At 39.9% G+C, this 23,183-nt stretch overlaps 4 protein-coding genes across 4 annotated transcripts; 3 read left to right on the top strand and 1 right to left on the bottom strand.

Annotated features, from left to right (window-relative positions):
• The first annotated feature begins 168 nt into the window (after positions 1-168).
• LOC103513581 (protein MAK16 homolog) lies at positions 169-2,027 on the top strand. Its single transcript, XM_008478425.3, has 4 exons — positions 169-326; positions 666-712; positions 932-1,075; positions 1,988-2,027. The coding sequence occupies exons 1-4, from the start codon at positions 312-314 to the stop codon at positions 2,025-2,027; spliced, it is 246 nt and encodes an 81-aa protein (XP_008476647.1). The 5' UTR covers positions 169-311.
• Positions 1,906-16,577, top strand: LOC103513580 (3-oxoacyl-[acyl-carrier-protein] synthase, mitochondrial). Its single transcript, XM_026826732.1, is given in 6 exon segments — positions 1,906-2,440; positions 3,179-3,195; positions 3,198-3,227; positions 3,230-3,241; positions 4,030-4,302; positions 15,758-16,577. Coding segments are annotated over 6 exon segments (1,131 nt in total). The 5' UTR covers positions 1,906-2,105; the 3' UTR covers positions 16,222-16,577.
• LOC103513571 lies at positions 11,430-14,633 on the bottom strand. The gene is made up of 4 exons (XM_008478415.3): positions 14,395-14,633; positions 13,040-13,247; positions 12,419-12,568; positions 11,430-11,852 (listed from the first exon to the last, which is right to left on the bottom strand). Exons 2-4 carry the CDS (start codon positions 13,179-13,181, stop codon positions 11,500-11,502), a joined length of 645 nt encoding a protein of 214 aa, XP_008476637.1. The 5' UTR covers positions 13,182-13,247; positions 14,395-14,633; the 3' UTR covers positions 11,430-11,499.
• LOC113469209 (integrator complex subunit 1-like) lies at positions 16,306-19,083 on the top strand. Its single transcript, XM_026826731.1, has 4 exons — positions 16,306-16,362; positions 17,070-17,226; positions 17,529-17,569; positions 18,750-19,083. The coding sequence occupies exons 1-4, from the start codon at positions 16,306-16,308 to the stop codon at positions 19,062-19,064; spliced, it is 570 nt and encodes a 189-aa protein (XP_026682532.1). The 3' UTR covers positions 19,065-19,083.
• Positions 19,084-23,183: the final 4,100 nt, after the last annotated feature.

The raw sequence follows: 23,183 nt of genomic DNA, 5'->3' as shown, positions 1-23,183 counted from the left end.
TTTTTTTTTTTTTTTTTACTCAGGGCGGCTCTTGTCAATATATAAAAATATTCGAAGCTCCACTAGAAAATATGAGGAAGCAGAATTCAATACCACTTGGCAACACAGCACAACTACCGAACCGGACAACCGGCAACCCTGTTCAAATTGTAAACAAAACGAAACACACACATGTGAGGTTTTGACAAATTTTGTCAAAATTTCAAGAATAAAATAACATCGAAAATTATCTAGAAATACTGGAATAATTTCGTAGATACTTACCTACTAGCATAATCCCTTGTAAAGTACATCTGTGAGAACCTTTCAAAATGCAGAACGATGATGTAAGTACTTGTGTTTCTTAGATATAACTAAAAGAGACTAGCTGCCGAGTGAAGACAGGATAGCAACTGCCACAGAGCATAAGATACCTTTAATTAAAGTGGGTCCTCTATAACTCTATACAAAAAGGTTACGAACGTACGTACTGCAGACCTCATTCAGAAGAAGAGTCTCCTAAGGTCCAGTGATATCTAACGGAAATTTTGAGGCAATCACACATACCGAGACCATTTGGCTCCAATCCCCAGTCCAAATGGAATTGAGTCAAATAATGTTGTCCACAGGTTTGGGCCTTCACAGTTCCTTCAACTTCAAAATAATTATTTACTTTTACATTTCAGATCATCTGGGGTATCATAAACAGAACGTTCTGCTCATACAAAGTCAGGTAAGGCTATGCTTGGTACCAATTTTGTTTTAAATGAATGCTGGGTTCTTTACAATGTACAGTTACCTACATGAAAAATGTTCAAATATTGACCAAAAATATGAAGTTCACCTGGGTTAAAGTCTTTCAGAATATCCATCCAGGGAACCATTTCTCCCATGCATGTCAATACATGTTTTATTCGTACTAACGGTCATGTGTACTTTTTCATGCTTTCAGCACCCTTACCACAAAATTCTGTAGAAATGAATGGAACTTGACAGGTTTATGTAACAGATCATCATGCCCACTAGCCAACAGTCAATATGCCACTGTGCGGGAAGAAAAAGGAACCCTATATCTGTACATGAAAACAATAGAAAGGTAATTGATATGATGTTCATAACCGAGGCAACTGGAAATTGTTGTCTAAAAATGCCGACCCCACTTGAGTGGGAAAAGGTAAAGAAGAAGAAGAAGATAAGGGACGGACTATTGTATTCGCTTCGGTGTCGTCTGTCACTCTGTCTGTCCCCATAGAAGGACTTATCCAAACCTGGCCTTTTTACCAGGAACATGAAAGTGGTGGTGCAAATTTTGTCCAGGAAACCATAAAGCCAAAAAACCCAAAAAAACTGGTTTTTGTGGGATTTTTTCACATTTTCTCACACAAATGAGCTCTGATCTTGAAATTTGTTGCGACGACCTAATATGAACTCAAAGCGAGAAAGTTTTAGAGTTTTAGATAACACTTCAGTCGTTAATTTAAGACCGGTTTCAGCGTCATCTATGTTAAGCTACACCAAGCAAGGCCAATAAATGGATCGGTGACTTGAGCATTATATTGGTCTATTCTTGATTTTAAATCATTACATGAAAGTATGTAGGTACATAATATATTATGTAGTAATAGGGAGCGCCAAGTGCGACCCTATGCTCAACCCCGGGAGCGCGAAGCGTGACCATATGCACAAAACAAAATCCCGGAGGGACGGACCCAGCTTGTTACTTTCCTTATCATCTTGCATTTTTCAAACAAACCAAAGTTTACCATGTGCCTAATGAAATTTTTGAATTCGCGCCAACTTGAAAATTGTGCCGATTGTCGTCTCGTGTGAACGAACCTTTTTGCGTAGTGCTGCGCTCTGTGGAAATTTTCCCAACTATTGATATGAGAGACCGCGAAATTTTTGAAAATAAAAACCAGTGAAGGGTTTAACTTTTGAGTGTTTTTTTGTCGGTTTTGGGTCTGTGAATTCAACAGCTCTCATTCCTTGCAAATTCTTATCAGTTCAGGTGTATGTCCTCTAGTTTAAGCTTTCAGAGAAATCAGTAATTATGTGTAGTTAAGCTGTGTTGATATTTGAACCCTCTGAAATAGGATAAGGGAAGAAAAAACTAAAAAGGCCCTAAAATGAAGAGGGTTGTAGTTACAGGGCTGGGCATTGTCTCCCCCGTCGGAACAACCCGGCAGTCTGCCTGGAATGCCATCAAGGAAGGAAAAGCATGTGTAAGCCCACTCTCCGAGCCAGAATACAGTAAACTCCCATGTAAAATAGCTGCCCGTATTGAAGGCTTGGATCTGACTGCTCAATTCACTCAGAGTAAACTGCGTACCATGTCCCGAGCTACAGCATTTTCTCTGATTGCCACAAGAGAAGCACTAGCAGATGCCAAGTGGAATCCTCAAAATGAAAAACAGAAGGAAAGAACAGGAGTGGCTGTTGGAACTGGTGTGTTTTTTCAAAGGTTTGATAGAGGGAACTGTAACTACTGAGATCTTTGAGTCCCCAAATCAAAGAGAAAAGGACAGGATAAGAGAAAGCCAGCCTTCTAAAAATAAACCTTATCTATATGGGATGTATTTTCCCTAGAGTGGCCTATTTCAGAAATCAACTTTCCACTGGTGTTTTTTTTTTTTTTTTTTTTTTTTTTTTTTGTGTACTTGTACAGAAGTTCAGTTCCGTGGAATTATTGCTACCAAACAGGGAACTGGCCCAAACAAGCAGTGAACCAGTGTTTATTATCAAGGTTAGGTTAAATGCAGAGAGGAGTTTTCACAATTAGTAAGCAGTGATTAGTGGTTAAATAAGATGTGAGTTTCCACGATAAGCGTTAAATGCATAAGTTAGTTTAAGCTTAGAATGATCATGTTACCACTGACATATCTGACCCATAATTTACTTTTTTTCCCCCCAACATTTTATCTTAACAATGAATTTATTACAGGGGTCCCAGGTTTAAATTGAAACCTGTGAGCACTGGAGCACTCTTGAAAGGCAGGCAAGGTACCTTCCAATTTAAACAAATTCAGATATAGTAACTTGATTTTTCAGTTTCTTGCTGTTTTTTCCTCAGGTATGATCTGATCTGAGTGATGTACTCCTCCTCACACAATGCTCTACAGGGGAGCTACAACAACGCTGAGTCCATACTTTGTCAACCCGTTCTTTCCAAATATGGTCCCGGCTGGTGCAATTAGCATAGACATGGATTCCAAGGTCCAAACATTGTGTGTCTACTGCTTGTGCTACGGGGGTCATGCCATAGGTCTCGTAGATTTGTTATAAGCTTAACCCATCCCTTTGGGTGCAGTTGCACCCACACCTAAGGCTCAGAGTAGGCTTTTTGTGTGTATGCTAGTAGTTTTACACACTTTGGCCTTTTTTTTAAAGGCCCAAAACTTGGTTTTTTTTTTTTTTTTTTTTTTTTTCTTCTTTTTTAGATGCAATCTGTATTAGGTCAGGGTTTAAAAATGAAGTTACAGTTAAATCACACTACCAAGTAGGGTGAAATAAATGATTTTACATACCTTTGTTTTACTACAAAAAAGTTAATTTTAGGTATTTTTCAAGTGTGGCAAGTGCTATTAAATTTGAACATTATCTCCTTCATACTTCAATCAATATATATTTTTGATACAGGCAAGTCCATATCAAAAAAAGCTTACATTTACATTTTCTTTCCATAGAATAAGTATATCAAAAACTCTCCTAATTGTCCTTTATATTGCCTTGAACCAAGCACACCTCAATTCCTGTTCAGCCTTGGAAGCCAAAAAATTATTGGGATGCTCATACGAAAATGGCAATGGCCTAATGGTCAATGTTCTGACATTTATAAACAACAACATTTATTTTATTTTTTTTTATTTATTTATTTTTTTTTTTAAGAGGTTTGACAGAGGGAACTGTAACTGCTATGGTCTTTTCGTCCCGAAATCGAAGAGAGAAGGAAGACAGGATAGGAGAAAGCCAGCCGTTCCGAGAACGAACATTATCCCATCAGGATAAAATCCGCCCCGGGCGACATTTATTTTTTTTTCTTTCCTCACACAGGCGACGCATTTCGTCTAATACAGGGTGGTCATGCAGACGTCATGATAGCAGGGGCCGCCGAGTCTTGCATCAGTCAACTCTCCATCGCCGCTTTCTGTCGAGTCCGAGCCTTAGCCACCCAGTTTAACAACGAACCAGCCCAGGCTTCTAGGCCGTTTGATAAACGCCGGGATGGTTTTGTGATGGGCGAGGGAAGTGCCATTCTGGTTCTGGAGGAATTGGACCATGCCTTGGCCCGATCCGCGAACATTTATGCCGAAATTATTGGCTATGGTATGGACCTTTATTATTTACTTCTTATTAAATACCTATATTTTCCCTTGCTAAAGAAATAGCAAAGGTTGAGTGCGAAGGGCATCCACTCGTAAAAATTTTGTAGTCAGCTCAAAGCAATGAACAAGGGAAAAGGCTAAGGAAAAGAAGAACAGTAAATACCTTTGTTTGTATTGAGTATTTTATCTATTTATTAGGAAAGAAGAAGGAAAGAGTATGTAATAAATGAATGTTCGAACTAGGACGGTTAAAAGAAAACGCATTTACTTTAAACGAAAACCTGATTGTGTCGCTATTATCAGTAGGTAAATCGTCAAAATTTTGAATAAATTATTATGTTATTACCTTTACACTTGATTAATAATTAGGGTAAATATTGTTCTTATTTGTGATTTTGGGAGTAAAAATAGTTTCTTGTTCAAGTAGCGATTAGGTGGTACCTACAGTGAAATAAATGATCCAAAATGATATTCGAAAGAAATTAGTTGAGCAACTAATTAATACCTGTCTGATGACAAAACTAATTAATACCTCTAGAAGAGCAAAATAGTATGTACCATGAAACTTTTGACTGAAAGAACTTGTAACAGTGTAGAAGTACAGAGCAAAGCAGTACTAGAGAGAAAAGCCGGAATGACATTTCCCCTGTTCAAAAAGGAAATTAACCCTCATTAAAGCAACTAAAACTGTAAAGCCTGTCTGGAAACAAATTAGTATGGCCCTAATTAGAGACGCAAAACACATTGACCTAATTTCAGGAAATCGTTTGACATTAAAAAAGTAAAGGAAGAACCTACAAAGTACCTGCCTGGGTACGCAAAGCTTATATTGAAAGTGGAGTTGAGGAAATCAATTTAGATTTGCATAATAGCACCAGTAGAGAATGGTAATGAAAGAATAAAATAAACATTAGACAATCCCTTAGTTAGTGCTTTCTACAACAGTTTGTATTGGAGTTTTTAATTGCACGTTCAGCTGGCAAGTTTCACACGTAAGTTTGCAATATTTTCCAATACAACGTGCAACTTGCAATGGCAAACCAGGTGATGCTGAGAAATAACACAAATTGTTCAGAAGTTATTACACGTTTGCTTCGTAGAGTATCAATTAATTAATCGTGTTAGCAAAATTCCTTTAAGGGATAAGCTATTTGTATGGTAAAGTCACAACTTTTGCCAACTTTATTTGTTGGGTCTTTAGGGTTGTAAGAAGAATTTTGTTTCTTACGAGTATTATTCCCTATAGAATCTTTGACTTTCCTATAATGATAATGAGTAGGTACATAGGTATTCTTTAACCACGATCGAATAAACTACGGGCTAAAAAATTCCCGGAGGGACGGACCCAGCTTGTTATCCTGCTGGGATAAGGTTCGTTCTCGGAACGGCTGGCTTTCTCCTATCCTGTCTTCCTTCTCTCTTCGATTTCGGGACGATAAGACCATAGCAGTTACAGTTCCCTCTGTCAAACTCTTTAAAAAAAATAGTAGTGCTGGTACAAAATAAACTGTACAAATATGTTGAAAACATTGAAAAAAAAACTGTCGAAGTGAAGAGATGAAAATTCAAACTGCCCCGAATTTTTCTAGTCGAGTGTAGTTGGATTTAGTTTTAGTTCTTGACAGATCGAACCCCCATATTTATGTTCAGTCTGAAATATTTATTGCAAAAAATTCTCGATTTAAAAATTGGAGCTTTTAACTTGAAAAACACAAGTCAATTCTTTAAACTTCACTCTCCACACTTTTCCTCTTGCATAGATGAAGAACAAGATTATACATAATAAAACAGATCTTGTGAGGAAAACTTTATATGCTGAGTGTTATCTTTAATATTATTAATGAAAAGTAATCGGTGTTTATTATAGGTAATATTTAGTTTATTCAAATATTGATTATAAAATTAAAGATATAAATGTTGATTTTTTGTACTTTTTTATTAAAAACTCTTAATTACTACAATAAATAAAATTATCTCTTTGAATTTTGTTTCTTTTTAGGTTTGTTATTTAGGTTTGTTACTTGTGAGTTGCGAAACTTGTGTTTTTCTTCTTTATTTTTTGTACATAAATTGTACGTAATATATATTTACCTCCCCTGTAAATCTTAAATATTTCATAATATTGTAGGTAAAATAATGTAAAGACCCTCTGTCGTGATGTTTTCCATGGAAGAAAGTTTGTTTTCACTTTTACAATTTTCTTTAAATTATTTATCCAATATGTAGTTTATGTAGGTAGTTAAATTAAACCATTACTCTATTCCCCTATTTCATTCGAGTGCATTTTGATAATGTTTTCAATCCGGCTCGAAGGACCAAAATATTATTGTTTACTATTTCCAATCAAAATCTTTTCTTTTAAAAGTTTATTGGAAGAAAATGAACTTTCTTTCGGTAAGTTAAAAATGGACTTTGGTCTTTATGCTGTGGTTTTGTTGTTTTCTTGATGTTGTTGATTATACCTTCTAGTTCAAAAAATTCAGCTCTACATCTAACCTTACTTTAAGTTATTCGATTTCAATTTTCAACTTCTTTCTTTCCCTTTTTCATTTTGTCCTCTTGCGAGCAACATTTGACCTCTTCACAAACTTCTTCTTTCAAATCAAGTGCCCACTTAACATTCTGTAAACTTTGTATGTTTAGCCGAAAACTCCGAAAAGTCATCAAAATATCTGTCATATTCCATGGAGTCATGTTTGTATAGTAAGTACCCTAGTGCCTAAATCTTCCTTAATTCTAGGTAGATGTTGTTAAGATAACTAAGATTATTTCTATTCTAATTCTATTGTTTCTTATTGTACAGAATTCTATAAAATATTCTCTGTAAATTTTAATGAAATTACTCTTGTCTATTGAGCCCTGTGCTATAGATTGTCCCTAGAATCTCATGTTTTATCAGTGAATTATGAACAGGTCCCCGAAAACTTTCACCGTGTTTATTCCGATACAAAAGGTGTTGGGTTTTTCTTCAGCAAAGAGGTTGGGACTGTTGGGATGGGCAGAACGGGGTCTTTTTTGTCGTTCGCACAACTTTATCAAGTTTTCCCAAACTTGTTAATTACTTTCTCGGTCAGAAGAAGAATTATATCCGCTATCTGGTCTTTTCCATCTAGCAATTTCGGTCATTAAATCCCCGAGTTTTTAACAACGAATTCCTCGGAAGTATCTGGGGATCTATTTGTTATTGTTAACGGGAAATTTTCACGTCCCACCGCGCCGAGAGGAGCTCCGTCCTGCGTTCCTTCGTCCCGTCCCGCGTCCCGAATAGATAAGAAAACGGGACCGGTGCGGGGGTGGGGTCTCGGGTAAGTTTTTCTTGCTCGCCTTTTTTCAGTTAGGTATTCCATACCTCGGCTGGGATTGAACCCACGCCCTCCTGTTTACCAGGCGAGCGCCTTGACCACTACACCACCAAGGCAGGGTACAACATAATTATGTTGTAACATATGTACCTATGGGTAATTTAATAATTTTCTTATCAAAGGAACTAAACATTCTCACTCGCACGGATGACATGATCCTTATACCTGACTCCTAAGTAATGACATGACTGACATGACATTACTTCCGCCCCAGTTCTTCGCAATAAAAACTGGCAAGACGTCTAATTAAATTTATGTGGAATTAATTATGAAAAAGGCAAAAGTAATTAAAAGTAATTTTAAACATCTTGAAAAAGTCACATACACCGGGGGTTTTTTTTTTTTTTACTTCTCTTTTTTCGACAGCATTACACACACACACGCTCCCCTGGAGGGAGGTAGGTACATACGAGTATAAGTAGGTATTATCTAGATTAGAATTAAATGAAAATCCGAGTGTTAAATTTTATTAAAAAAGTCACAGGGTCTCTCTCATCTGTGTCGTAGCATGCCAGTCCCGGTCGGAGTAGCCGACCGGGATCGAACCCACGACCTACGGTTACCCAGAACTCCCAACTATTTGACTACCGAGGCAGATTTATGGCCGATCTTACCACTGAGGGTAAACACAGTGTCAAGGGTTTGACGCCACTCATTTGATTTACACAGGAAAGTATTTCTTAGGCCAGTCACTCACTATACCAGATAGGTATCAGGTAGACCTTAGAGGCAGACCTGATCAGGTGTATCTGTCAGGTCTACTTGCCAGTGAGTGGCTGGCCTTAAACTCTGGATTAACTGAAAACTCTCTGTGGTAAGATTCCATCCTCAATATCCCTGACTCACTAGGTCCCAATGACCTCTTCCTAAAAAACTCAAGAAAAGGGGTTATTAAACTGAAAAAATATAATGATAATGAAATCGAATATCTGATCTTGTCCATCATAACAATCAGATCTCGAGATCGATCCGAAAATCAATGAGTCGATCGCGATCAGACCAGGCGGAACTAATTCCTGGATTTCATTTCGATTGTGATTCTTGTTACTGAGTCTGAGATGAAGAATTACCAGCAGTATTGATATTACGAGGTTTATCGTTTTTCTTACTAGCTCATCTTTCAGTTTGAATTAAATTGAAATGGTGACCGGCATAAAAGACCACAGAACATTCCATAGGACACTACAAAACCTTCCTGCTTCTGGGAGGCTCACTTTGATGAAGTGACGTATTTACGCCCAGAAACCTTGAGTCATAGAAGGCTTTTGACACCATCAAACCTTCTATAGTTACAGAACACCCAAAAAATGTTAGTCAGTCATTCTTCCTAAAAAGGTCCTCAGCTCAGAGTAGCTTTACGTTGGTCATAATTTTAGTATCCTGTCTTCCTTCTCTCTTCGATTTCGGGACGATAAGACCATAGCAGTTACAGTTCCCTCTGTCAAACCTCTTAAAAAAAAGGAGCAATCCTTGTTTACTGATTTAATTACTGAATCCTCAGGAGTTTGCTGTGAAAAGAAAGGCAGTTCTCCTGGTAATCAGAAGGTCGAGAGTTCGAATTCCCTCAGTTTTGTACCTTTTGAATGTCAATAAGGGAATTTTCATTCCAACTGTGCTTCCCCGTGGTTACTCTTAAAGGGGGAGCTTTGTGGAGTATTTTAGGATCTTCGTTGTCCCTTCTCTCTTCGATTTCGGGACGATAAGACCATAGCAGTTACAGTTCCCTCTGTCAAACCTCTTAAAAAAAAAAAAGAAAAAATAAAGTTTTCCGTGCATTTGGCGAGTTGAATCCAAAGAGTACAGTGACAGGGACAAAAAGAGGGAAGCGCACGAGAGATTGGTTGAAAAGTTCAAAGAAATACATGTCAACGCGAGCAGGGAGACAGTGGTGAAGAAAGTCAATTCTTTGAGAAGCGTTCATCGCAAAGAATTTGCAAAGGTAAACAAATAGATTCGATCTGGGGCTGAAGATATCACACAAAACAGCGGAAAATACAAGACTGTACTGTCTGGACGCTCAAAGTTGGAACGGTTTCATTCCGTCTTAAAACTGCGCGGATTTAAAACTTTGTGCAAAACGGAGCGTCTGGACCGGCCTTTAGAATAATACTCTGCCATCACGAGCTGTTCATTTTCTTGTGAGTTTCAATCCTCTCACCTACTTCTCTCTGCATGATATTAAGTTATTACTATTAAGTTAACACTTGTTACACACTTGAGAGTTTAACCTTGCCTACAGAAATAAACCTCTCATAGGGAAAGTGTGTTTTATAAAATCTATTAATAAATCCCATATGTCATTGTGTCAGTCTATCAGTTAGATGATTTTTGATTCTGGAGATACCTAGTGAACGTACGCACACTTGGATTGCACAACTTGATCTCATGACGGTTAACATTGGTACTGATTAAAACGAACGGATTAACGAACGGTGGCCTTGTGTGTGAGAGAGAGAGGGGGGGAAGGAGAGAGAGAGAGAAAAAATAAGAAGGAGAAGGGGATAAAAATAACAAGGGAATGGGAATGAGAAAAAGGAGCAGCTTTTAGGAAAGGAAAGAATACCTAAAGAGGTTATCTTTTGTTTGGGAAGTCTGGCTGGGGGACTTTAGAGAGGATACCAGCTTGAAATTCCCCTTGCTAAAGAGATAGCAAAGATTAAGTGCAAAGGGCATCTACTCGTAAACATTTTTGTAGCCAAAACCAAATGTCAGCCCAAAGCAATCACCCTAGCTTGGGGCGCTTGGGCTGATTGAGAGGAAACGGCTTATCACCCTAGGGCTGATTGAGAGGCTGACGAAAAACGCCGACCCCGTCTGAACACGGGAAAAGAGGAAGAAGAAGAATCGAGGAGTATGGACTGATTTTGATAGGTAGGTACTCAACTGGGGTCAGTCCATTACGGGTCTAGTTTGATTCATTGGTCCAAATGAAAAATAAGCAATAACGTAATGTTTACCCCTAGTACGTAAATGACTGACATTAATACTTGTGGAAATGTAAAATGCAAAGTTGCTTTGTAAACAGCCTCATTTTCAACGTCACGACTTTCGTTGGTGTTTTTCCGAGGAATTTGGTTTGAATCATCAGATTCATCAGTCAAATAGTTACAGACGCGTAAAATCGCGTAATACTCCTGTACATATTAGGTGTCTATCATACCGAATAATATGTATAGGTGCCTAATTAAATTGGATTTGGAAACTCGTTTCACAAGATCACTCTCACTACCGGTGTTTGTAAGTTATGAGATGATACAGGGACGGTATTGAAACCGACAATGTGTGTCAAGTTGACACTATCATTATTTTCTGATACCTGTCTTTAGTGACAATCCTGACGGCTAAGGTCGAGTTACTCTCGAGGGTCAAGAGAGTTGAGGTCAAATCAAATACATAACCCGGTTTCCCAATAACAAATTGTTCAAAAAGCTCCGAAACCTGGGAACTTAGAATTAATAAAAAGGAAATTTAAATTTTCAACTAAAAAAGCTAGCCTAGTAAGGAGAGTAGGGTGATTATATGGAAAGCACTGGGTTTCAAGTTTGATTCCCGCCCGGCGTGAATTTTATCCTAACAGGTAAAATGTTCGTTCTCGGAACGGCTGGCTTTCTCCCATCCTGCCCTCCTCTTCGATTTCGGGACAATAAGACCTCCGTTGTGCCAGCCTAGTTAGCTTAGTGCTTAGTTGGTAGTGCGTCTGCCTTGTAAGCGCTAAGGCCGCGGGTTCGATTCCCGCCCGGGGCGGATTTTATCCTGATGGGATAATAGGTTTAGATCTAGTTTCAATTTTGAGGAACTCCACAGATTAGAGCGATCCTCATTTCACGAGTTTGTCTCTAAATGTCATCGGCAGGATTGACCACCACTCCTTTTTCTTTCGAGTTCTCGTCAGAATCCAGCACATCCTTTGCTTTCTCGCGAGCTTTATCAATCAGCTCTCCCGCCTTCACTTTTGCTTTGCCGGCGATTTCCGAGGTTTTCTCCTTGGCCTTCCCATAGGCGGTTTCAATATGTTCCCAAATGGATTTGGAGCCGGGTTCTTTCTCTGGAGTGTAGATGATGGCATGTTCGTACACGGGTCTTACTGTGGTAGGAGAGGGAGGGGCTGCACCCGCGTTGGGATCATCACCTTGGGGAGACTCTTCGGGGATGCTGACGGGCTTGGCGCTCGCGCTCGCTTGAACTGGGTCTGCAAACGAGAGGACGGTGGAAGTGAGTGTGTTAAACCTTGTTCTTGTTCTTGGTGGAGGCTAAGTTAATCGTGATTGATAGGCTCGATATGATATGGCAATTTTAAAAGCTTAGTACTTAAGGGATTTTTGTGTTGTTATCTGAATTTCTCAGAACTAAACAAGACTGGCTAATAATTTTGAAATCAATAAATCAGATTATTGCTTAATCCAAGAGTTAAAAAAAGAGGTTTGATAGAGGGAACTGTAACTGCTGAGGTCTTATCGTTCCGAAAGCGAAGAGAGAAGGAAGACAGGATAGGAGAGAGTCAGCCGTTCCAAGAACAAACGTTCTATTCGCTCCAGGTTAGAATCGAACCCTGACTCAGACTTTCCTTCTTCTACTCTAATGTGACTACTACTAGAACACTAATGCCCGATCTTAGTACAGAGAGTTTTCAGTGAATCCAGAGTTAAAGAAATACTTGCTTGTGTAAATCAAATGCTCAAATGGGTGACTTCAGAGATAACCCTTGACACTGTGTTAATTCTCAGTGGTATGATCGGTCATAAATAGCAGATTTACCTGTTACAGTTATCACAGGGGTTTCTTGTTCAACAGAAATATCATCTGGTCTTCTCTCTGTCACCTTAACTATGACGTCACTTTTGGAACCTTTCTGGCTCTGCTTGACCAGACTAGCAACCTGCTTCACATCGTCTGCCTTGTAGGCCTCTGAAATCAGTGGGGACAAATTTTAGAGATAGAGAGATGTGGAACCTTTGCGACCTGCATCGATGGAGACAGACACCAGATCCTGCTGCAGCCGATGATATCACGGGTCCAGCAAGGTAAAAAAAAAAATATTGAAAAAAAAATCCCTTAGTGCCAATGACTTACCAGCTAGATTTAAAGCGCTTTACAAGGGAAAAAAAATCCCTTGATCATAGCCAGCGGCGAAAGCACGTTGAATGTACAAGTTCCCCATGGATCACTAAAGTTAAGCTACGTTCCGCGAGTTTGGTATACGAATGTTTGACCGTTTGGGCAATCGATCGTTTTTTTTTTTTCTCTAACGTTACCTTGATCATTCTCTTCTCTAACTTTACCTACATAGATCGTTCTCTAACTTTACCTTAATCGTTCTCTTCTCTAACTTTACCTAGATCGTTCTCTAACTTTACCTAGATCGTTCTCTAACTTTACCTTGATCGTTCTCTTCTTTCTCCTTTGTGGCATTCATCTGAACGATCTCGACCATGTTCAGGTTGAGATCGGGGAGAGGCGAAGTGACCTCGTGTTTCTTCGGGATTCGCATGACGTGGATTCGGGTCTCGGGCGGTTTCATCGGCTCGACGACGGTTTTCACGTAGAACGGAATGTCCTTCTCGATGAGCAGGCCTACGAGGGCATCCTGTGGAAATGAATTCATTATATTCAGAGACGTGTCGTGAAATTTTTCTAGAGAAGGAATATCAAGAGAGTTTCAAGAGATTTTTTTTTTTCAAAATTGTATCAATAAAGAGATGCTCTATTAAACTGTTGGTATAATGGAACAACTTGTTCTAAGCTGACAGTCTAAATAAAGCACTACTTATACTTATAAGAGAGGAGGTTTTTTTGGGGGTTTTTAGTCCGTCCTTCCTTTATTATTACGATAGTAATAAGGTATAGTGGACGGACTAAAGTTTTAATTTTAATATATTATGTATTATGAATTTCCATGGCCAATGAAGTGTCACTCGAAGTTCTGCACTCCAAAGAGTGAAATTGTTACGTAGGTCAACCTCTACCAGTCAACTCTTAAAACCCAATCGAGGCCGAGGAAGGCCAAATCCCTTCAGGTCGTGGTTAGGTACCGATTATAAGGTTAGGTTAAATGCAAGAAGGAGTTTTCACAATTAGAGCAGTGATTAGTGTTATTAGAGGGTTAGGTTAAATACAAAAAGAAGCTTTTCTTTTCCACGGACATGACTTCTGCATAATTACCTTTTTTTCCCCCCCAACATTTATCTAACAATGAATTTTACAGGGTCCCAGGTTTAAATTGAACCTGTGAGCACTGAGCACTCTTGAAAGGCAGGCAAGGTACCTTCCAATTTAACAAATCAGTATAGGTACCTTGATTTTTCATTTTCTGCTGTTTTTCCTCAGGTATGATTGATCTGAGTGATGTACTCTCCTCAAACAATGCTCTACAGGGGAGCTACAACAAGCTGAGTCCATACTTTGTCACCCGTATCCTTCCAAATATGTCCGCTGGTCAAATTAGCATAGAACATGGATTCCAAGGTCCAAACCATTGTGTGTCTACTGCTTGTGCTACGGGGGCTCATGCCATAGGTTTGTAGATTTGTATAAGCTTAACCCATCCCTTGGGGCAGTTGAACCCACACCTAAGGCTCAGAGTAGGCTTTTTGTGTGTGTATGCTATAGGTTGGTAGGTACCGGGTTGGTAAACTAACCTTGTTTTTAAGTTACCACTCCCATGCCAAACTGTAGAAACAATATCCTGTCTCAACCCAACCCATTACATAACCACAACCTCGCTCTACTCTTACCTTGTTAAGGATTTCGAAGTGGTTGAGGAAGTTCCTTGACCCCGTGGGTGGTAGGTAGGTGTCCGGGACAGACGTCTTCGGAATGGGTGACGGGTCGATTTGGATGGTGGGTGGGACCACGATGGTGTTACCCCCCACTTGAACATTGGGATGGGATAGCTGGAATGGTGACTGGGGCTCGAACGGTTCGCGGTTGGCTAGGATGTTGCCTGAATGATAAAGGAAGAAAATTTAGGTTTACCACCTTCATAACCTGTTGAAATCTTAGACACATAAAGCGTACATTTTAATTAAAAATCAGTCAAACAAACTTAAAAGACTCTATTCTTGGATCAAACGGGGACCGCTCTTATGACACGTCTCCTCATCTAGTCTCCCACCAAGGGAAAGTGATCCAATAACAATTCAACCAATGTTTATCATAAGGTTCCGGCACTTCTGGCCCCACTCAGGCTGGTTAATATGAGGAGGCTGGGGGGAGCTCGTTGCCGAATGGATGGTAAAACCCCCGTCACTAAAAAAAGTCTGATCTGATGATGTCTAACTTTTTGTTTATCATACCTATTCCTTTTGTATGACCCAATACATTCTCAGAAGCTGACTAGGTATTGTGTTTTTTTTTTACTTTACGGATTAATTATTTTGACCTCCGATCGCGCTCTCTCTAGAAAGATGATTTAGTTCGAGAGTAGGAAACTAGTTATCAAGTGCAAAATATGCTTTATTTCCATAGAAATATTGATAAACACGTCTCTAAAGGCTGATAAAATGGGGTCTGTACGTCATTAAGGTGGAAATAGTGGGTCAAATGCGAGCCCTACGTGTGTCCATTTGAAAAGCCTTGGCTTATTTTATACCTTTACTGTATGCCTTACATTGCCATTATTATTATTATATTTTTCAGGAAAACGACTTAAAGATCAATTCCTTTGCATTAGTAAACAATAACATATTTATTTTTTTGACACGAAAGTACAAGGGTGAGTTTCAGCCTTCTTTTTAGCCCCACCACAGTCTGTTGGCTTAATAGCCCTGTTAAGCCTATACAAATCAAATGGAAGTCAAGAGGGTTTTAGCCAGACCTTCAAAGGGCTGAAAAAAAATGGTTTCCAATTTTTTGTCCCAGGAAATTTTTGAAAGCATTTTTTTTTTTTTTAATGATTTTTTACGAGGCTTTTTTTCCATTACTTATGGTGTGACCCAAACGGACCATTTTTTTTTTTTTTTTTTTACCCGATCATTCATCGTCCTAACAAGACAACTATCAAAACGTTGGATTAGGACAAATATACAGACCGTTTGGTCTTTCCCCCCGTCGTCGTCGCGTCAGATTTAAAACCCCGCGGTATTTTTCTCATTGCAGGTATGTCCGGGGACGGTCACCACCTTACCTCTCCCAGAGAGGATGGTCGCGGTGCCCTACTCGCCATGACGCGAGCCCTGATCGATGCCAACCTCTCCCCGGGCGACATCAGCTACATCAACGCCCACGCGACTTCCACCCCACTAGGCGACGTAATTGAACTCAAAGCGATAGGAAGTCTCTTCCCCGCCCAACGTCTAATGGTGTCCTCAACGAAAGGCGCGCACGGGCACCTCCTTGGCGCCGCGGGAAATTTGGAGAGTGCGTTCACAATTCTGGCGGTACACGAGGGCTTGGTCCCGCCCAATGTGAATCTGGAAGACCCGTGTGAGGAGGCGGGCGGGTATGAGTGTCCTACCGCGGTGACTGAGTGGAAAACCGACGGTAGGCGAGTGGCGCTGAAGAATTCGTTCGGGTTTGGAGGTACGAATGCGTGTCTGTGTATTGCGGAGTACAAGTCCTAGCAACACTTTCCAGCAACTAGAGGACGTTGAATGCAATATTTCTTGGCGGATCACTGAAGGTAAGCAACGTTGGGCGTAGGTAATATGTGGACGGGTGAACATCTGGGACATCACGTGTTGTCTTTTCTTAGCTTCGTGAGAGTAAACTCAAGTTAAATCAAGAGTTGTGGCAAACCTTGTTTAGCCTAGTGAGTTCCACAAAGGCCTAGGGCCCTAGGGTAATGCACAGGATAGGTGTTTGATGTAGATTTGTGAGGAGCGACCTACAGCATGAAGACAGATAGGTCAAATTAATAATACAGCGAATTGTAATAAATAACAAAATACATGTAGAGTGTATATTTGACATGAATTTAGTAGAAAATGTTTTACTTATAGGAAAAAAAAACTTCTATGGTTCTTGGATGACGTGACGGTGACTCTTTTGAAGGGGGGAAATAATAAAACTTAACGGCATATCTAGCCTTTTATGGATGAGAGTGTGCACAAACCCGAAAAAAACTTTGACACCGCCGGGAATCGAATCCGGGACCTCCGGCGTGCAAGCCTAGGGTGATACCCACTCGGCCACAGAGGTAAACCTTAATGTAACCCCAAATGTAACATGCAACCCCAAAAAGAGTGTGTCTAAAGACATGTGATGTGTTTCAAACCACAAGATTTTTTTTTTTTTAATTTATGCAAGGGTCTATTTTAAAATTTGTAATTTAATTTTAAAAATATTGTACCAAATACATAAGACCTTGCTTAGACTGCGGGAGGAAAGGGATTTTTCAGTCTCATTCTGGCCGTGTAAGCAGCGTATATTTTATTCTATTCTAATAGATTGTCTTCTCCTTGTATTTCAGATTCGACTGCTGGTCATTCCTAAGCTGGATGCCTGGCTACAGAACGCCAAGTTAATGAAACCGGCTCAGGATCTACTCATGTCTGTGTGTATTAACACAACCTCACATACACAGCGAGATATTGAAGTCATATCCGGCTTGGTTAAGATACGATTCAAGCCCAAAGTTCTGGGTGGATACTATGTGACGTGTATTAAAGTAAGTTACTTAAGCCAGCCTAGTTCGCTTGGAGTCTCGAAGGGTAGCACGTCTGCCTTGTAAGCGTTAGGTCGTGGGTTTGAATCCCGCGCGGGGCGAACTTTCTCCTAAACAGATGAGATTTGTTCCCAGAACGGCTGGCTTTCTCCTATCCTGTCTTTCTTTTCTCTTATTCGGGACGATAAGACCTCAGCAGTTACAAGTTCCCTCTCAAGTCAGTTGGATGAAGAAAACGTGTAAGGGAAATTCTCAATTTAGGTCAGCCTAAAGTTCTGGGAGGATACTATGTGACGTGTATCAAAGTAAGTTACTTAAGCCAGCCTAGTTCGCTTGGAGTCTTGAAGGGTAGCACGTCTGCCTTGTAAGCGCTAGGTCGTGGGTTTGAATCCCGCCCGTGGCGAACTTTATCCTAAACAGATGAGATTTGTTCCCAGAACGGCTGGCTTTCTCCTATCCTGTGTTTCTTTTCTCTTATTCGGGACGATAAAACCTCAGCAGTTACAAGTTCCCTCTCAAGTCCGTTGGATGAAGTACGTGTAAGGGAAATTCTCAATTTAGGTCGTTAACCTATATGCTGAAAATATTGCATGCAAATGTAAGTTTACCTACGATATTTAGCTACATTCCGAAGGTTTTTTTTTCTTTTTGAAGTAGGTACTTTTGCGGTCGAACCTCCAAACTCCAGATCCAAAGTCCACCGCGCTACACACTACTGAGGTTGTGTTATTCTTGTTTCCCTCAGGAATTGATAGCTGCTCATGAAGAGAACCTGGCCACAGTACTCAAACATACCATCTACAATGAACTATCTGCATCTCGCAATCCAAACAACATTCAAGTCCTCTCCCTCATGTTCCAAATGGAGCCTGATAAGACGGCTCAGGTATTGGCGGACAATGTGGTGGAACTGTTGCTCAATAGAGACGACTATCATCGTCCCCTGCGGCTCTTCCTACGGGAAATATCCCGAGCCGCCAAAACCGACTTGGACTTGAATACGCTCGCCAAGGGTATGAAATTCTGGATTTTTGGAGCTTTTGTGTTTTCTAATATATGTAGATTACGAGTATGAAGTATACCGGATAATTTCCGATTAATATCAAATTTTCGAAGAGGTTACGACGTAAATAATTTTTAATTTACCATTTTCAAAGAAAAGTAGGTAAAAAAAAATCATCGCTCTCTTTATTTCGAAGTGAAATCTCCTTGCCAGCTTGGTTGGTAGCGCGTCTGCTTTGTAAGCGTTAGGCTGCGGGTTCGATTCCCGCCAGGAACGGATTTTATCCTGAACGGATAATGTTCGTTCTCTGAACGGCTGGCTTTCTCCTATCCTGTCTTCCTTCTCTCTTCGATTTCGGGACGATAAGACCTTAGTAGTTACAGTTCCCTCTATCAAACCTCTTTAGTCGAACCTCCAAACTCCAGATCCAAAGTCCACCGCGCTACACACTACTGAGGTTGTGTTATTCTTGTTTTCCTCAGGAATTGATAGCTGCTCATGAAGAGAACCTGGCCACGGTACTCAAGCATACGATCTACAATGAACTATCTGCCTCTCGCAATCCCAACAACATACAAGTCCTCTCCCTCATGTTCCAAATGGAGCCTGATAAGACGGCGCAGGTATTGGCGGACAATGTGGTGGAACTGTTGCTCAATAGAGACGACTATCATCGGCCCCTGCGGCTCTTCCTACGGGAAATATCACGGGCCGCCAAAACCGACTTGGATTTGAATACGCTCGCTAAGGGTATGAAATTCTGGATTTTTGGAGCTTTTGTGTTTTCTAATATGTAGATTACGAGTATGAAGTATACCGGATAATTTCCGATTACTATCAAATTTTCGAAGAGGTTACGACGTAAATAATTTTTAATTTACTATTTTTCAAAGAAAAAGTAGGTTTGTTGAATTTCCACATTTTACCCCCACTCCTGACGCAGAGTGAACGCCGCATCGATGCGGCGTAGGAATGAAAAACAGACCTCTTATCTCCAGGTTCCCATCACAGAGCAGAGCAGTCTCCTCCTGAGTCAACTCATCAGCCTGGATCCGACCTGATATATTCTATTCTTATCTCCAGGTCCCCATCACAGAGCAGAGCAGTCTCCTCCTGAGTCAACTCATCAGCCTGGATCCGACCGGTCCTGTACGTAAACCTCCCCAAGTGGTGATCGAGCAGCTCAAAGCCGATGTACCGAAGCTCCACCTACGCCGTCTATTGTACAGATCTAGAGCACCTGACTTCCTACTGGACATTATCAAGCGACAAGAACCGAGTCAGTCCATGTCTTGGCTTGCAGATTTGGTGCATAGCTCAGAGGGCTCGCTGAATCATTTGCCCGTACAGTGTCTGTGTGGATTCCTGCTCAGCTCAAGCTGCAAACAGGTTTGTAGCAGACAGGAATACTTGTCGCGCTGGGTCATCATTTCAAAAGCACCTACTTAGACACAGGCAAAATTATCTCTGTGTTTAAGCTACAAAGGAGAAATCGTAAGAAAGAAGGCTTTGTCACAAATGTCAATAGGTATCAGATCAGAATATTGTTTGTGAAACAGATAATTTTCGTTCTTGGAACGGCTTTATTTCTCCTATCCTGTCCTCTCTTCGCTTTTGGGACGATAAGAGCTTAGCAGATACAATTCCTTCTAGGTATCTTTTTTTACTTGAGAAAAAAAGGTTAATTTTTCTGTTTGTTTGTCCCCCAATAACTCTCACACAGTTTGTCCAATTTTGCTGCTATCCTGTCTTTCTTCTCTCTTCGATTTCGGGACGATAAGACCATAGCAGTTACAGTTCCCTCTGTCAAACCTCTTAAAAAAAAGAATAGGATCACTTAAAAAAAAAAAAGAAAAAACAATAACAACAACAACCAACTGGTGGAGCAGGGTTATTAAAAGTGAACTAGGCTTTTTACCAGACCAAGTTTTCGGTTGTCAGCCGGGTTAGTTTGGAAGGAAGCGAGTCCAAGCGCCAAGTCGTGGTTCCGATTTTCCCCCGGCGCAAAATTTATTCTAAAGAGATAAGGAATAGCTGGCTTTCTCCTACCCTGTCGTTTTCCTCTCTTCCATTCCAGGACAAGAACTTGTCCTCGAAGTTGAGACAGTTTTTGGTCACACCAAATTAAAAATCGACTTGGGAAAAACTGAGAAAAAGTGGGGACAAGCAATGTGCTTTCCATTTATCTCCGCGAGAGTAAATTGTGAACAAGTTTGGTCAGAGAATCCAGCCAGGTACCCACACCACCCACTGCATGTATTTTTTATAATGTACGTATGTACCCACCCTTAACCTCTCTCCATACCGACCTATAAATACAGGGTAGTAGATTGCTTTTCACTAAAATTTGATTGAAATCTGAAATGTCGCGACTGTACCACCAACCATAACTTGGACTCGAACCATCAACCACCGTACTGAGTACTAAAGTTGGCAAAGAAATGAATTGTTATTTTGCCAATGTGAATGCGATGTTGTCATTTTTACGATGCTGTTAGTGGCAACATTGTGTGGTCAACTGACAACACTTTCTCTCTCTGTTCGATATTTTTGACATTTTTCTGGTTCTATATTTTCCCGCGGAAAAGCTCCTTTTTTTAATCTATCCTGTCTTCCTTCTCTCTTCGATTTCGGGACGATAAGACCATAGCAGTTACAGTTCCCTCTGTCAAACCTCTTGAAAAAAAAGACCTCCGTTGTTACAATTCCCTCCATCAAACCTTTTTGCGAACAAAAAAATCTTCCAATGGACCCTTCAATTTTTTTTTCTCAATTCATTTGTTATCGGCAATATAGATGTACAAACACTTCTCAGAACTTATCGCAAAGGTCGGCTGACCCCTTGGATAAAAAGTGAGGAGTGACTGTAACACCCATATTTATGAACAAAATGCTGGCTCTTAAGTTCGTGCCAAGCATAGTCTCAAGGCATTTGATTGGTCAATTTTGACTTGAGACTGATCTAAGAACGATCATTCTTGTTCATAAATACGAGTGATAATGTATATAAGTAAGTATATTTATGTATAGATAGATGCCTCTATGCTGATACAAAAGTAGGGTTAAGAGACATTGCACCCACATACAAGAGGGAGCATAGCATACAGTATTATACACAGGAACCTGAAGTTTGTAGTTGAATGTCTCAAATGACAGGGACCTTAAGTTGGCAGTTAGTTAAATGTCTAAAATCATGGGAATCTGAAGTTTATAGTCTTTAAAGTTCAATGTCTACTGGGAAAACAGTATGTACTCTCTTTTTAAAGAGAGAGAGAGAGAGAAAAAAAGAGAGATAAAGTGAACGAAAAATTGGTGGAGACGTCAAAACTCCATGTCAATGGTTAGAACAATGTACGTGTAGGTATATCAATTTTGTTTCTTTCAAAACTCCCGAGATTAGCTCCTCTATTGCCTCTGGGTGTAAATTTATGAAAGGTGTTCCGCCAAAAGAAAGCACCTTCTACAGTATACAATAAATACGTTTATTTTTATCTAATAAGGATACAAAAAGTTAGTTAGTGATGGGGGCCCTACAACTCTACACATTGAGAGTATGTGTAATTATTTACAAAATATGTGTAGAGAAAAATTACTACTCTTCCCCGTACTTGTCAGAGTCGGCGCTACGGAATCAAGGAAAAAGGGTTCTAAATTTCGTAAATCTCAGAAATGTATTAAATGTACGGAATAGTGTGCTCTAGGTATCAGTTACTTTACGTATAACTTATATATTATGGGAGTAGGTAATATCTCAGAAAGGCCAAGCTAGATGGATATAGCTCATCTGTGGATACGAGAAGTTCAAAATTATAGAAAGGCCCCAGCTTATTGAGATACGGTGGTCACGATATTAAAAAACAAAAATACCTACGCAAAATTCAAGCAAGGAGACGGAGAAATTGATAGAACGCGGCCACTCGAAAAGGTCATCAAATGAAAACAGCTGAAAGTTGCCTTTGTTGGAAATGTTTGCTGAAGATTTGAAGATGGCATGGGAAGCAATGGCCTTTCCTTTAACCACTCATGTAATTATTTACAAAATATGTGTAGAGAAAAATTACTACTCTTCCCCGTACTTGTCAGAGTCGGCGCTACGGAATCAAGGAAAAAGGGTCCTAAATTTCGTAAATCTCAGAAATGTATTAAATGTACGGAATAGTGTGCTCTAGGTATCAGTTACTTACGTATAACTTATATGGGAGTAGGTAATATCTCAGAAAGGCCAAGCTAGATGGATATAGCTCATCTGTAGATACGAGAAGTTCAAAATTATAGCAAGGCCCCAACTTATTGAGATACGGTGGTCAAGATATTCAAAAACAAAAATACCTACGCAAAATTCAAGCAAGGAGACGGAGAAATTGACAGAACGCGGCTACTCGAAAAGGTCATGAATCAAATGAAAACAGCTGAAAGTTGCCTTTGTTGGAAATGTTTGCTGAAGATTTGAAGATGGCATTGGAAGCAATGGCCTTTCCTTTACCCACTCACCCATCACCATCTCCACCACTGTCTATAAAGCTGAGAACTCTAGAGAAGAAACAATTTGAAACAAAATTATATCGACATATAGATTTAATAGGTCTGTGAAAAGAAGAAAAGATGGGTACTCCGAAATGTACAAACATTTGAAGTGAGGAGTACAATTAGACACTGACACGTCTTACAAACACCTCCGAGCAACCAAAACCGCCTTTAATTATAAGTCCATCAATATAACGTTGCTTGCGTTAAATATAGATCCATCGCATGTTTGGTGTTTGTTTTTATTAGACTCTTCTTCGGGTCCATACAGTGTGTAGATCAAAACAGAGCCAAGATGTGATCTCACTTTGTAGGAGGAAATTCTAGAACCTCCGAAATTGACAGAACATGGCCACTCGAAAATTTTATGAATCTAATGAGAATGACTGAAA

Source organism: Diaphorina citri, unplaced genomic scaffold (assembly GCF_000475195.1).
Source record: "Diaphorina citri unplaced genomic scaffold, Diaci psyllid genome assembly version 1.1 scaffold989, whole genome shotgun sequence".
Lineage (NCBI taxonomy): Eukaryota > Metazoa > Arthropoda > Insecta > Hemiptera > Psyllidae > Diaphorina > Diaphorina citri.
The sequence above is the reverse complement of the archived record's forward strand: the minus strand, read 5'-3'. Positions and strand labels throughout refer to the sequence as shown.

Excerpts from the sequence above, each read along its gene's own strand:
- LOC103513581 (XM_008478425.3), top strand. Across the intron at positions 713-931 it reads TTCTGCTCATACAAAGTCAG|CACCCTTACCACAAAATTCT; the intron begins GTAAGGCTATGC and ends TCATGCTTTCAG. Across the intron at positions 1,076-1,987 it reads TACATGAAAACAATAGAAAG|GTGTATGTCCTCTAGTTTAA; the intron begins GTAATTGATATG and ends TTATCAGTTCAG.
- LOC103513571 (XM_008478415.3), bottom strand. The coding sequence starts at position 13,181 with ATGAAACCGCCCGAGACCCGAATCCACGTCATGCGAATCCCGAAGAAA. Across the intron at positions 12,569-13,039 it reads GAAAGAAGAGAACGATCAAG|AGGCCTACAAGGCAGACGAT; the intron begins GTAAAGTTAGAG and ends CACTGATTTCAG. Across the intron at positions 11,853-12,418 it reads CCCTGTGATAACTGTAACAG|ACCCAGTTCAAGCGAGCGCG; the intron begins GTAAATCTGCTA and ends TCTCGTTTGCAG.
- LOC113469209 (XM_026826731.1), top strand. The coding sequence starts at position 16,306 with ATGTGGACGGGTGAACATCTGGGACATCACGTGTTGTCTTTTCTTAGC. Across the intron at positions 16,363-17,069 it reads CTTTTCTTAGCTTCGTGAGA|ATTCGACTGCTGGTCATTCC; the intron begins GTAAACTCAAGT and ends CTTGTATTTCAG. Across the intron at positions 17,570-18,749 it reads ACTATGTGACGTGTATCAAA|GAATTGATAGCTGCTCATGA; the intron begins GTAAGTTACTTA and ends TGTTTTCCTCAG.